This window comes from Trachinotus anak, unplaced genomic scaffold (genome assembly GCF_046630095.1).
Source record: "Trachinotus anak isolate AG129_WGS33_773 ecotype Australia unplaced genomic scaffold, CSIRO_AGI_Tana_v1 ptg000028l, whole genome shotgun sequence".
Taxonomy (NCBI): domain Eukaryota; kingdom Metazoa; phylum Chordata; class Actinopteri; order Carangiformes; family Carangidae; genus Trachinotus; species Trachinotus anak.
Genome location: NW_027273879.1, coordinates 21,024,007 through 21,039,124, shown reverse-complemented (window position 1 = coordinate 21,039,124; position 15,118 = coordinate 21,024,007). Strand labels below are relative to the sequence as shown.

Sequence of the window (15,118 nt, the reverse complement as noted above, 5' to 3'; positions counted from 1 at the left end):
TCCCATCGGTTCTCAAGCCCAGAGAAATCTGTAATTCTAATGCAGGTAACGGTCTGTCTCATTTGGCCCTTTGCACACATATCACTGTTGTGTTTGTCTGCCAGAAGCCTCAAAATTAACTTTTTAGTCAGCTGTAAGCCACTTTTTTATAATGGAATTGGGTTTTTTTTTTTGACAACCTATATTTTAACAGGATGAAGAATTTTTTGTCATCTGATGTCTGCATTGACTTGAACAGGTAGGTGTAAAACCTGGCTCTGTGCCTGTTGTACCTCCACCGGTACTCACCTGGTTAGCTGCGGGCTCATCAGCCAGGGATCACCATTCATGGATGTTTCACCCCTGAACCCAGAACATCTCCTGGTGGTGGGGCAGTGAAAGCTAACCTGTCTCAGGAGTTGCTGCCTCCCCACGTCTTGTCCCATCTTCTTAGCCTTCTCAGCCTCTTTGGAGAGTTCTGGCTTTGTGTAGCTCATTACCCCGTAGCCCTAACTCTTGGAGTAGATATATTGTTGAACTTCGTACAAAACCCCTTGTGCCACTGGTCAAAGCCTTGTGCTCCATCCGCCTTCCCTGCACTCTGCCACCAAGTCTCCATACTTTGCTTTCTTCCTTTAATGGATCTCAAGTTATCAGAAAAACAAGCTGAGCAAACATTGATGATTTTTAACATGAAACTGCTTTATTCAGTATTTTCGCCATATTTAATCACCAGGTCCATTTGTTTTGAAGAGGAGGAGACAGGAGGTCATTTGGCTCTCAGGAGAAACCTCCTGAACAATTACAGGAATCCTAATCAGGAGAAGCTGACTGCAGCAACAGCAACAACAACTCCCATGAACCCCACACTACTTCACAACTTCACCAAACTCCTTTTTTTTTGTTTTGTTTTTTTGTTTTGAATGAGAGACTCATACCGTCAGAAAATTGCATAATGTAACTTTAAACTGTCTGAGAAGTTTAGAGGAAGAATGTCTCTGGTGGAATTGTTTTTTTGTTTGTTTTACTTTTTCATTGTGCTGTTAGGGTGGTATTGGACAATTATAAAGTTGTAAAAATGGAAATAAGCAAGTAAATAACAAGTATCTCAAAACCACACAGAAAACAGGATTTGACTGTTCAGGTTCACTTCACACAGACTCCTCTCATCAGTCATACAGTGCTGGCTCCCTCTAGTGATTGCTGCAGGAATTGTCAACAACAATCAGGTTTGTCACGTACACTTAATGTTAAATTTTAACTGGTATTCAAGTTTCTCTCAGAATAAAGTGAAATTGTCAAATGCCAGCTGCTGATCCTGTGAGGACACTGTGGGGAAACTAGGAGGATTCAGTGAAGCAGACATTTTATTGGATAGAAATGACTCAGAGGAAACTGCATCAGTCAGGAGGTGATTTAATGTGGAAAAACAAGATATATTACATTCACAATTTTAAAAGCACAACATAAATGGAGCAAAATGTTCCCACATGGCTCATATCATCTTAAGTTTTCCTCTTTTATTGTTTTGCAGCATTGAACAACAGTGGAGGTAATGAGGCCTTTTTGATACTGATCAACAGAAATAGAGCCTGTAACCACCTTATGTGTCCAGCTGATCCATTGTATTTTGTGTAAATAAAATTTACCACCACAAATGTCTAGCTGCTGTTCGGTGAACATTCTCTACACTGCCATGACTAACCTCTGAATCATTTATCTACAGTATTTATTTGTGTTGTTGGTTGCTAAAACGTATTAACTAACATTTCCAGACAAAATACCAAAGACATTACCTCAGCATCCTTGGTGGTTGCTGACATGTTTTTTCCTTCTAATGTGTTTCTTACAAAAAGTCTATCAAATGCAAATATTTGCCTAATTTTACTGCCTAAGGACCAGTTATTAATGTTGTAATCCTGTTGAAAACCAGGATTGTAACTTTTTCTCTCCAAAATGTAAACTTTAGGACCAGTACTTGACTTTAAAGTAAACCTCTGTGGGTTTGAACAATGCTTTGGTTTCACTGTGCGGGTCATTTCCCAAGAACTACAACTGCAACATGTCTGATCTGGCCACTGTGACTCAAGATTACCAGAAATCAGCAGCTGGATTTCCTGCATGTAAATCTGCATGGATTTCACAATTACTGAACTCAATCACTGATGGATTTCCAAAGTATACTATCAGACAGTGGCATGAATGAAAGCTTTAGTTTTATAAAGGTATCATGTTGTATCCCACACACCAGCTGCAAGGGCACAAAAACAGCAGTCAAGTTATAAGTCACAGTGTATGTTACTTTATCAGTGTACACTTACAAAACAAAGCTATGCTTCAAATAACACCGTGTGCACATTCACCAACTTATCACCACCAGCATTATCTTAGTGACATATTACATTCAACAACTATTTGGAGGATGGTAACAAAATGTAAGTGGAGACACAGGACATAGGACTGATTGGATCCTCTTCTGTCTGGTTTAGGGTGAAGGTTTCTGTGTGACTCTGAGGCTGGTATCCACTAGAGTCTGTCTCTAAATGTGCCCCCAACTGAGGCTCAGGCCCTGGGTTACACTGCTGATCATCAGTCTGCATGACCAGGTTATATGATGGGTTAGGAAATACACCTTTGAATGGAGAAGATGGTAAACCTGACTGAGGTGGCATTGTTGTAGTGGGTAAAATGAGGGGTGGAGGGGTGCACTTTTTCAGGGGCTGGTTGTAGTAACCCTTTGGAGTTGGAGCAAAAACAAAAGGTGTGTTCTCATTGCTGACATAACCAGTCATCGGTGCTCCTGATTTACAGTACAGCTCTGCAATATCCAGGATATCTGCTTCACTGTGGTGACACTCAGCCACGTGAAGAGGACGACAACTATGCTCACCCTGGAAAACAGAGAAAATTACCTCACATTTCTAGAAAAGATAGGTGGTAGATGCATGTACAAAAATGATGATAACGGATGAACCAACATTGCAACATAGTATGAACCAATCAGAAACTAAATTTCCACTAAATTTTAATCCATTTTGTGTTGTACTTACACGAAACTGGAGGACTCACAACGGATGGAGTAAAACAAAAAGTAAAAAATCTACAGCCATGCTAGTGGCACTGTGAAGCTGTAGTAATGCTAATGCTGGCATGCTAATATCCTCACAATGACACTGCTAACATGCTGATGTTAAACATGTATAATGTTTATCATATTTACAGCATTAGTTTAGCATGTTAGCATATTTGCAATACTTGCTAAAAAGCTCTAAACACAACGTGCATCTGAGGCTGAGGAGAATGTTTTTGGTTCTGCAGGTATTTGGTCATAAACCAAAGCCCTGGACAAACTGACATTTCAAAGGATCATTAATGTACAATTCATCCTCTCAAAACTTCATGGTGCTGATAAAGAAAAGTGATGGGATAACCAAAGTTATGAGGATTCATCCTCTGGGGACCAAGCTAAAACCAAACATCTGTACAAAATCTTATGACAACTAATCCAGCTGTTGAGTTCTTTCAGTCTGAATCAAAGTCTGACAGTCAAACTGACAGACTGCCACAGAGCCACACTGCTATTGTGTGTAAAAAGAATGGTCAAAATCAAATCATTAGACGCAAAAGTATCATGTAACATGAGTGGAGATCAGTTATGGCATTGCAGCATTACACACATTTGTGTGAGGAAACTAAACTTGTGCATTAAGAGGCAGCTGTAGCGAGTAAAGAAGCAGTTACACATGTCCAAGTCTTTCAAACTCCACACCCCAAATTTCTAACAAAGCCCTCTGTCAAAAAGCTTCATAAAAATCTCAAACCCAATGTTATTTTTGAGCCACAGTGGACAGTATACAACTGCTAATGCTCCTGGTGATGCGTAAACTCATTTTTATGTGTATAATTAGTGGAGCACCTCTTAAGACACGGTTTTGAGAACATACCGGTGATGTCAACCACTTGTCCGTCAACATCGGCTTTGGGATTGGAGGATACACCGTCTGTTTGATGCTATTGGAGGTGAGAATACATGAAAATAAATCACAAACAAAGATGATAACAATATTTCACTCAGAGTAGCATCAGAAGCAAATTGCATAGAAAATCAATGTGCTGCTTTGCTTACCAAGCCCAGTTTCTGTAGCAAACCAAAGTGATGAGGGACAGGAGAGTAAAAACGGTGACCAGGGAGACGAAGACTGCCTTGATCAAGTTATCAGCTGGTGAGTGAAGACAAACAGCTCAGATGAGGAACAGGGGTTTACCAAATAAACTAAAAGTTCCTTTGTTTAAAAAAAGAAACAACATACTCTGCGAATTCAAGGTTCTAGTGGTGGATGTGGTGCCACACTCTCCCACCGCAGTCAGTGCCTTCACTGTGAATGAATAGGAACTGATCATCAAGTTTCCTGCTGTGAGGCTGGTGGCCTCAGGATTGCCTAAAACAAGAGAAACAGACTGCCATTACGACTGCACAAATAAATGTTGACAAACCTTTCAGGTCACCATGTAAAAGCAGAGAGGGCTTTTCTAAACCCTCAAAAATGTTCATTGGCATCAGCCTTAAACATCCTGTATTTATCCAGCTCAGATCTTTCATAGTATAACTTGTAGCCTATTATCTTGAAATAAGATGTCACAATACCTGTGCTCACATTGAAGACTTTGTTTTCGTTGTTGCTGTCTGACCAATACAGAATATAGCCATGGATGAAAGCACTCTGTTCTGTTAGAGGTATTGGATCCCAAGATACCTCAACATTTGAATCCTGGTGTTTCGTTTTCAATGGATTAAAGAGGTTGTCTTGTATTTCTGGAAAAGCAGAACATTGTTAAAACACCCCCCAAAAAATGCTATTTTGTGGTATTTATTAAAGAAACTGTATCCCACAGGATGTCTTACTTTTCTCTCTGATGTAGCCCTCTCTTCTTTCTAGCAGCACAGGAGCTCCCTGGGTGCAGGCATATACAGACAATGTGTATCTCAGTCCATCTTTGAAGTGTGCTGAGGTGGAGAAATAACAAGAGATGTACTGAAATACAAGGAGATGTAACGTTACATAGGCCCAACTGTTTTGCAGGCAAAGAATAAAACATACCTGAAAATATGCTGGCATTAGTTTGATGGGGAGGCACTTTGAGCCACTCCACACGGCAATGACCTGAGCTGGGACACCAGTCCACTATGTAGCCACAGCTAGCTGTGGGACTGGCAGACCAGGACAGGCTGAAGCCGCCGTTGCTGCCACTGATCCAAGAAGTGTTCACTCCGGTTGTTTCTGAAATGAAGGCAGGTAGATTTAACATAAACATATAACAGACAGGTGAGAAATTAAAGGGAAAAACCTGTAAAATGAGCAGAGGAAAAGGATGACAGTGAGTGATGAGCTGCTGTAGATGGAGTCAGCAGAACCACTTAAAAAAAAAACAACAAAAAAAAAACTAATATCAGTTTGCTATATTTTGAATATTTCCACAGCTTTATTTCAGCATCAACCAGCCCTTTCCTTTGGAGCTAAATTTTTTCAGCCATTGAACTACCGTATTCCCATGAACAAAAGCACCTACACTGACTCAAACAGCTGATCTGCGGAGTGACACGTAATATGATTTGCCTGTGTGCAGGAACATGGTAGTTCAACGAATCACAATCTTCCAAAGAAATAGAGTTTTTACTCTGGGTATTTTTTTTGAAGTGGCTAATATACCGTACATTTTTCTGCTGACTCCATCCACAGCAGTACATTGCTCAGCTTCTGTGCTGCACCAAAAATGGCTTTTCTAGCCAGATATGCCAGGTGGAGATTAAAACACAGCTGAAAGGAGTCGCAGCACACTGGTCTGAATCTACTGCAAGTAATACACTGACTATAGATAAGTACCTCACACAACCCCACGTCAAAGAACCCCAACTATCACTTTAACCACACCTCTAAAACCCACTAATTAGAACATTAGATTTTATTTGTTTACAAAAACCAAAGTGTAAAAATTACAACTCACTATTTCTCTTTTTTTCACCCCAGGACTGATACAATTGCACCAAAAATGGCTTTTCTAGCCAGACACTACAGGTGGAGAAGAAAACACCTCTAAAAGGAGTATTATGAGTGTAATAAATAAATTCATCAGGTGGCCAGACACATGACTTAAATTGAACACTAATGCTAGCAAGTTTTTCTTCTTGTAATCATTCTTCCTGCTCATATTAACCTTAACAACATCTCTTTCTATTGTGCTTCCAGTGTATGTAATGTTTTGTCCCCGATCGCTTACACTGGAAGCACAATCAAAAGGGTCTTTGCACAGCTAATATGAACAGGAGGAATGATGATGGCAAGAAAACCCTGTTTCAGTGTTTATATGGCCACTTGATTATTATTATAAATCAAACTTGAAAAACTGTGAACCTATCCTTTAAGGCCTGGATTCCTCCCTCAGTGTAATGTATACAGCTTTATCAGCTTCATACTTTGATTGAAACGGGGGATGGTGATGGTGGATGAAGATGAGCTGCCGTTTATATTCCTAGCTGTGACTGAGACAAGATACTCTTCAGTGGGGTCCAGACTGAGTGAGAGTTGGTGCTCGGTGTTAGCCACTGTGCTTCTGTTAAGTGCTTGCGTCTCTGTGGTCTTTGCCCAGGTCACTGTATAGTTTGTGATGTGTCCATGACTCTGGTTAGCCAGCAGCACCTGCAAAGGTAACACCATGGCTTTAGCTTACCTGGCACAGTGCACCAAAGGAGACCATGCCAGTTTGAAAGTTGTAATTAATGACTTCATTCATGGTTAATAAAATCATTTATTAATGCTTTGTAGATTACTTGCAAGTCATTAATTAGAGCAACTTTCTGTTTGCTGTGTTGTGAAAAATCCATCAGGCTCATGAGTTATTAACAGAGGGCAGAGAACGTCTTATTGTATAATGATAAAATGACAATGTAAACTTAAAAATGAAAATGCAATTCCACATTATTATTATAATTTTCCACATACAGTATGTATGTGTTATTTGACAAAAAATAAATGCAATAATCAAATTCGTTTTCATTTTCACATACTTCTATGGGCGTTCTGTGACCATGTTAAAATGAAAATGAAACAGCTGTTTGACACTTAATTTTGAAATGCCACTGTACAGTGGAAAATATTAAATTGTTAATTCACATTTGAAAATTAAAATGCAATATCAGCAATGTAATATAATTTTCAATTTTTGCAAACAATATTTAAGTCACAATTACAATGAAAATGCATTTTTTTTTAACAATCTGAAAATGAAAATGAAAACGGCATTTAATTTTCAAGGCTTCAACCTGCTCTACAGTAGAAAATATTCAAATGCAATAATCAAAACTCCAGTCTATTGCACATTTACATATCACCATGTTTTGTTTTGGGTTTTTTTTTAATGAAAATTAAAATGCAATCTGTCAGTTCTCTAGTAAAGGCAGGTCTTCAGTTTGCATGTTTATTATGACACCAAATAAGCTGTTACTGACTTACTTTCCATGTGATTAGAATCTGATTATCCTTCTTCTGCATCCACACATCAAGAGCATCTGGAACTGTGGGGCAAACAGACAATCAGTGTCCAGAAAATGTAAACACAATCTATTCAATTCTCACTATCAGTTGCCATTTTGGGTGACACATTATAATACAGTCTGCAATTCACAGTGTAACTTTGTTATATGAATCAGGTACCAATAAAATACTTAGTACTAACTTACCGGTTCCAACTGCTATTTCAATGAAGGTACAGTGGAAGAAAAGAGGAGCGTGGGGAACAAGGGAGTAGCAACTGGATGTTCATGAGAACTAATATTCTTGTAAATGCTCTACACCTACAGGGTATAGTACTGGGAAACAAAATGGGAAACTGGGAAACGAAACTCAATTAGGGGTAACTGGTGTTAACAACCTGGTTCTAATTGTGTATTCAAAGAGTAGAAAGAGTAGAAGGCCTCTTCCTGTCCACTCTCATTCCTGATGCGGTCCGGTTGTCTTAATAAAGTTAAAATATGCGACAGGAGGAGTATCCCACACTCCTCCTTCGCAGAGTAAATATGCCCCAACAACACAAGGCATCCAGACCACTCATACTGCTTGCCAATGATATTGGGACAGGACAAAAAAAAAAAAAAAAGAGTAGAAGGCAGAGAACATCCATGCACGATACTACAGCCCACCTCCCTAATTCTTAGGCTGCGTCCACACTGATATGTTTTCATTTTAAAACGGATACAGTCTCTGTTCATAAGAGCGTTTTAGCTCCAAATCAGAAATAATCTCTGTCCATACTCAAAACGCATGTCACATGACCATGCACACACACTGGGAACAAACAACAAGATCTGCTACTGTTCAGCTGGTTAGTTGCATAAAATACCACAAACACAAAACACCAAAGGCACTTGTAACGTGATGAAATACAGAATTTAACTGCACAACACCTGTGCCGTACATGTAGGTGTATCAAGCATAGCTAATCTTTAATGTTGGCATGTTTACAGGTGGGAGACTGAGCGTCTGGTGACCTGGTGCAGGCAGAACAACCTAGAGCTAAACGCTCTGAAGACAGTGGAAATGATAGTGGACTTCAGGAAGAGCCCAGCCCCACCCACCCCCATCACCCTGTGCGACTCCCCCGTGGCTACCGTGGAGCATTTCCGCTTCTTGGGAACCACAATCACAGAGGATCTCAAATGGGAGCTAAACATCAGCTCCCTCATCAAAAAAGCTCAGCAGAGGATGTATTTCCTGAGACAGCTGAAGAAGTTCAACCTGCCAAGGACTATGATGGTGAACTTCTACACCTCCATCATAGTCCATACTCACCTCCTCCATCACCATCTGGTACGCTGCTGCCACGGAGAGTGACAATAAACAGACTGCAGCGTATCATCCACTCTGCGGAGAAGGTGATTGGCTGCAATCTTCCGTCCCTCCAGGACCTGTACGCCTCAAGGACTCTGAGGCGTGCAAGGAAGATTGTAGCTGACTCCTCCCACCCTGGACACAAACTCTTTGAGACACTCCCCTCTGGCAGGAGGCTGCGGTCCTTCAGGACCAAAACCTCTCGCCACAAAAATATCTTCTTCCCATCTGCTATTAGCCTCATCAACAAGGCTAGAGAGCCCCACTGTAGCTGATCCCCCTGATCCCCAATTGCACCAATCACCAGAAAACATTCCTTGTATGTGAAAACATACTTGGCAATAAAACTGATTCTGATTCTGATGTTCATTGAGGAAACTGCAAATTATTCTTCTAATTCTTTTCATTACAAACTTAAATTGTGTTACTCAGTACTGTACCATGTAGGTACGGAGTATTTGCACAACTACCTATGGAATAATTTTTGTCTCCTTTCCCCAAAATGCCCAGGTGTTACTTCTTTGTTCCCCATAGTCTTGTTTTCTTCCACTGCACCCACATTTAAGCATCAAGCATCAAACTGGTAAATATTTTATTATACAAATATAGAGTGTAAATCACAGCCTGTTTTAGTGTTGCCAGAGTTTGTTGTTGGTGATTTTTAATACTTACTATCACCCTTTGTGTGGAAGTTAAATATTTTGCTCCAGTCACCCCATTTCCAGAAATGTGTTGTTCGACACCGTACTGTCACATCATACGTCCAGTTTGGTATCAAGTCAGTCAAAACTGCAGAAGTAAGGCCAACTCCATTGTTCTCACTCTGGGAACATGATATGGACAAAATGGTATCAGAGAAAGATTTTACACTAAAATCCCTGCTAGTGTCTCACCCTCCTTTCTTTGTCAACTCACTATGGTATTTTTTCCACCATGGCTAACATTTACTTGGCATGTTATAATGAGATTATTGTACTGTCGCTGCGCCCACTGCCACTCCAGGCTGACATTTCTGGCATTCACCAGAGAAGCTGTCACTCCCTCTGGAGCATACATGTGCACTGAAACACAAGACACAGGATAATCAGCTGAATTTAAGATATAGTAGAATATGTAATATACAGCAGGGCTTTCCAGTGCAGAATTTCACTTTCATACATATGCAGGTTGTTCAGTTTTTGCTTATTTCAGTTGCTGCTGATTCCATGACTATTCTTGGCTGTTTGAAATGAGACGTATTTATGAAGCACAGTGCATCTTTGTTAGGTCCCAAATACTAAAAATATTTCAAAATTCTTGATTATCTTCTAGTTGAGTCAGTTTCGCCCTGCATTGTATGCATACTGTAAGTTTAGTGTTATTTTAAATAGTAGTGTTCTTAAATTTCATCGAGTGCTGCTATAGATAAATGAAAGCGCATAAAGCTGTATAAATAGGCATATAAGCATTTCACAATTCAAAATTATTATAAAGCTGTACCTCTCTTAGTCAGGTCCGCCCAGTCTGTGAGCTCCACCTTCCCAATCTTATTTTGTGCTGTTAACGTCCACTTTCTCTCACCAGCACTGACTGGCACTTTTTGTGAGCATTTCCCCTGAAATCCATTTCCACATGGTCTGGAATACAAATTTCAAGAGAATGTAACTTTTAGTTTGAGGTATATAAATTGCTTAATTATTTCCCAGAGCATAAACTACCAGGACCACACCTCCAGTGTAGAAGCACAGAAAGGTAAAAAAAACAAAAAAAGAAAAGAATTTGTAAGGAAATGAACACTTCAATATTGGGAATTTTTAAACTGAATAACTACTGAATATTTTATTATTTATTTAAATGCCACTAAATTTATACAATTAGAATATTTTAATTTAAAAAATTAAAAAATCTTTTATCAATACGATAGCGAGCATGGTAAACATTAAACCTGCTAAACATTAGCATGTTAGCATTGTCACTGTGAGGATTTTAGCACACTGTTGTTAGCATTTAGCTCCTAAGTACAACCTCACAAAGCTGCTAGCATGGCTGTAGGTGCTTAGTGTAGTTTCAATAGTGGACAATTCATATTTTTTTGTCTAAATTCATGATCCCTTTGTTCATGCATAATTTGGAAAAAAATGTAGTTTTTTCAATGAATAGCCTGGAAATTCAGAGTAAGGTTTTTTTCAAGAAAAATATTTAAATGCTTTGAATTCAGTGATATTTAAATTTCAAAATTAAAGGAGAATTCATCACATTGTGTTTCCAGGTGTTGGGGAGCACTACTGTAACTGTGAAAACAGTTACAGTAGTTTAGTAGTTTAGTGTCTCCAGCGTGAGTGTGAAGATGACAAGTTTTAGAGAGAGGTGATCTAACCAAACCTCTGTATCCTGCTCCTCATCCTGCAATCTGCAGGCTCCAGGATACACACACCACCACTCGCATAACACACCCCAATCGGTGGTGTAGGTTCATAACAGTATACCTTCCAAGAAGCTGATAAGTTGTGGGTTTTGTCGGCATGGTTGGGTTTCCTACTGTCCAGTGACATTCAACTGATTCCAGATCCCGGGTTTCACACCGAAGATCCTTATCACGAGGGGGGTCTGAGTCATGGTGAGTATTAAAAAAAACAGTCAGTACTTATAACATTTATAGACATATTTCAAAGTCCAAAATCACAAAATTCAGCACAACGCTAAATCATACTCACAGCCAATAAAGGCACATGCCCCACCCACCAAGCCCAGCTGGACGGATTCACATTTTACATCAGTGCAGCTGTGATTTGATGGCTGGTTCAGGACGACAGTCATGGCATATGTCTGATTGGTGATCTTGGTAGTGTTCATGGTGCTTCTGCTGTACCCAGTCACATACAGTTTGTCGAAGTCTTGACCTGCTGGCAGAACACAGCAGAAGGTGGCTGTGCTGCCAACAATAAACACTCTGTCCCGTGGATAAACCTGTGCGTGTGGTGAGCTTTCTCCTCCTGTAAAGTAAAAATAATAGGATATAATAAGCATCTTAGTAAAATACCATGACTGTCAAATATGAAAGAATGATAGCCTGAATATTTCTCAAAATATGATCATCAGAAATGTAAGACAGAAGATGAATATTAACCTGGAAGCGTCTGTTCTTGTTTCCGTGGGCTTGTCTGGTTTTTGTATCGGGAGCTGAGTCTGACTGAATGGGAAGCGCACTCTAAAGCCAAATGGGACGTCCAGTTCCAGAAGTGAGTAGATCCTATCTGGTCAGGCGTCACAGCCACTTCATCCTAAAACATTTTAATAGTCAACAAATTAAAGGTGTGTCTGTTTGTCTGTTCCAGTTCAGGTTAATGTTATGGGAGTTAGCACCTGTGATGTAACACAAATCAACCCGTACATTATGTACTTGCTTGTCTGCTATGAGAACCACCAGCTCATAGATCAGCACGTCATGTACTGTGGAGCATGAAGGGTCGTCCTCCCATGTCAGCTGCATCGTCTGGTTAGAACTGGTAAGGGTCAGATTCTGAGGACCACACTGGAAAACACCTGAGGAATGAGCGCAGTGCATGTCAAAGTGTATTCCTCATCCACAGTGTTGAGGACGTCATCAGCTGCACAGCCAGAGTTACAGCAGCTACAGACCAAGACTGGTGCAGCTGATGCTCTACAGGGATGTTACCTGGCTGCATTTCATGTTTCACAGGCAGAAACTCATAGCTGGCATCAATTAACACTTTCTCTTCTTAAACCCAACCGGTTGAGGCAGACCTCAAGTGCCACTCTTTGTGGGAACTGTTGGTTTCTCTCTACAATAAAGTAAGGTCTCGACCTGACCCTGTAAAGATAATGTATATTATGATTTGGCGCTATACAAATAAAATTGAATTGAATAAGAAGTTGCCCTCAGAGGGAATGAGAATTCAGGACGAACTTTTGAACTTGACGAACCAGCACACAATAGAATTTGAGAGCTATGTTCTATTTTGAGGTGTTAACTAACAAGAAATTACTGATGAAGCACTTAAGAAATTATGTTTTAGATTGTTCTGAAAAGTAGCAGCTGTCTTTCCGCATTATTAATGTGGGTAAAAAGCAAGATAATGGCCCGGGTGTAATCAGAGGACTTTCTGTCTTTTAGCAGGAGAGGATGAGTTGATGAACAGATTCAAAAACAGGCAGTAATATGTGATTTTTAGATGTGATAGTGACATGGATTTATGGATGGCAGTGTCAGTCTGTTGGTGGGTCTGTTAGTCAGTCCAGGACTGACATATCTCTACTGGATGGACTGCCATGAAATTCTGTACAAACATGGTCCCTCTCATGTTCCCTGAGGACTTTGCCTCTCGCTCCACCAGCAAGATAACATTTACTAATGACCTTTCAAGTCTTCACTCATCCTGGATAATATCTCAACATTTATGAGATTGATTAGCACCAAATCTCATACAGGCGTTCACGGTTCCCACAGGATGTATCCTACTGACTTTGGCGATTCCCAGATATTTCCCCTACCACTATCACCACAAGGTCCACATTTGTCCTTCAGAGTGAAAAGCCTCAACACAGCCATGAGTGCGTGTGCACACATTCATGTTCCCCTCAGAAACAACTGTCATCACTCTCTGCGTCAACAATTCATCCATGCTAGCGTGCAGATGTTAGCATTTAGCTCAAAGTACTGCTATGCCTCATAGAGCTGTGAGCACAGTCAGAGGCCTCAGCTATTACTGGTGGAGATTTCTTTTTTTTTTTTTTTGGTTTGTTTAGTTTTTTGTGCTTTTTCCCATGACCTGATCTGCAGTCCTGACAATGATCAAAATGAGGTCAAATAATCTGTCCTTTATTCAACAAAGGTTGAATATCTATTGTATAGTGATATGGGGAACTTCACTTCCCTTGTACCCCCGGAAACTAATTTCTGGTTCTCAGGTGGTTTGTGATGACTGCACCTCCAGCAATTTAAGTAACATTGGATGTTGCTGCAAATTAAGCTTAAGTCTTGAAAATGAGTATGCTGTATTTATTCATATAATCAGGAGCACTTTGGCATTAGAAACAAAAAGAAACTTGTGTATAAAAAAAACAAATTATTATGACAGGAAATCGGCTGTATAAGCATTTTTACACTTACAATGTCATGTAGACAAGTTTAGAGACCACCTGTCATCTCTCAAATACACTAGGAAATACAACAACATCCTTATGCTCTTAATACAGGACAGTATCAGCTGTTCTTTCACTCTGAAGAACACCAGATAATCTTTGTATCTGACAGCTATTAGAGGTTAGTGGAGTATGTCTACTCACCAGTGTGTTGTCCATTTCCATCTTGTGTGCAGATCAGTGAGATCAGTAACAACCATGTGATCATTATAATCCTCCTTAAAATGACTGTTTGTAGTCAATTGTTGTTGTTTGTGGATGGAAAAAATGTCAGGAAGCCTTCACGGATTCAGCACATTCATCACTGAAAATACTTCGAAAAATATCTGCAAAACAGGCTGTGGAAATAAATTTCAGTCTGTTCAGTGTCACTCAAATAGTATATACTTTATCAAAGGGAGAAAGTCACAAAAAGAAATACTCACATAAGGAATCTTGATTTCTTGTTGCGGATCTTACACTGGGACAAAAAGTCAAAGTGTCAAGTTACTCCTCAGAACAACACTCCCTTCCTCGGTAGCCAATGGTAACATGCTCTGCTTGAGCTCATGATTGTGAAATCCATGTGGACCTCAGTGCAGGAAATGGAGAGTAAGCTTTCTGGTAATCATGAGTCACAGCCACAGCCAGATCGGACATGCCTGACTCTTTACAAGAACTAGTTCCAACATCTCCATGTGGTGGGCCCACAACAGGAGAGTAAAAGAATGCCCTTTGTTTGTTATGATAATGCATCATGGCTCACAGTCCCAATATTACCATGGTGAGAAATCAGGAACCTGTGCAACTTCCAGAAACCCTAAAAGAAAAAGGAAAATCAGTCTTTCCTCAAATTCTTTATAATACAGAAGAAGAGTTCTGTGATCCATATAGAGACAAAGCCATGTCCACATACAAACAAAACAACAAAAAGCTTTGAAAAGATTTAAAGTACACAATTTTTCCTCCTCAGTTTTTTTTTAACAGAGGGAAGTAGAAACAGAAGGGGAAGCTGAGGCCTTGCTGTTTTTAGTTTTAAATTTTGAAACAACAACTTCAAGGAAATAGAGGGTAACTCTATTTCCTTGAAGTTGTTGTTATTAATATCATCTCAAGCTGCCAGATGTTTTAATGCT

The 15,118-nt window shown here is 39.8% G+C and overlaps 1 protein-coding gene across 1 annotated transcript; it reads right to left on the bottom strand.

The window, feature by feature from the left end:
- Nucleotides 1–1,379: 1,379 nt before the first annotated feature.
- On the bottom strand, nt 1,380–14,566 carry LOC139611601 (leukemia inhibitory factor receptor-like). Its single transcript, XM_071466397.1, has 18 exons — nt 14,429–14,566; nt 14,148–14,341; nt 12,232–12,383; nt 11,968–12,121; nt 11,555–11,833; nt 11,327–11,447; nt 10,341–10,477; nt 9,777–9,922; nt 9,534–9,684; nt 7,488–7,549; nt 6,452–6,674; nt 5,079–5,258; nt 4,883–4,984; nt 4,625–4,792; nt 4,290–4,418; nt 4,106–4,199; nt 3,924–3,990; nt 1,380–2,870 (listed from the first exon to the last, which is right to left on the bottom strand). Exons 2-18 carry the CDS (start codon nt 14,209–14,211, stop codon nt 2,391–2,393), a joined length of 2,709 nt encoding a protein of 902 aa, XP_071322498.1. The 5' UTR covers nt 14,212–14,341; nt 14,429–14,566; the 3' UTR covers nt 1,380–2,390.
- Between the last annotated feature and the right edge of the window lie 552 nt (nt 14,567–15,118).

What these genes read in the sequence shown, in the direction of transcription:
- LOC139611601 (XM_071466397.1), bottom strand. Translation starts at nt 14,211, where the DNA reads ATGATCACATGGTTGTTACTGATCTCACTGATCTGCACACAAGATGGA. An exon ending in ACAAGAACAGACGCTTCCAG is followed by an intron (nt 11,834 to 11,967) that starts GTTAATATTCAT and finishes TTTACTTTACAG; the next exon opens with GAGGAGAAAGCTCACCACAC. An exon ending in ATGGTGGAAAAAATACCATA is followed by an intron (nt 9,685 to 9,776) that starts GTGAGTTGACAA and finishes TCATGTTCCCAG; the next exon opens with AGTGAGAACAATGGAGTTGG.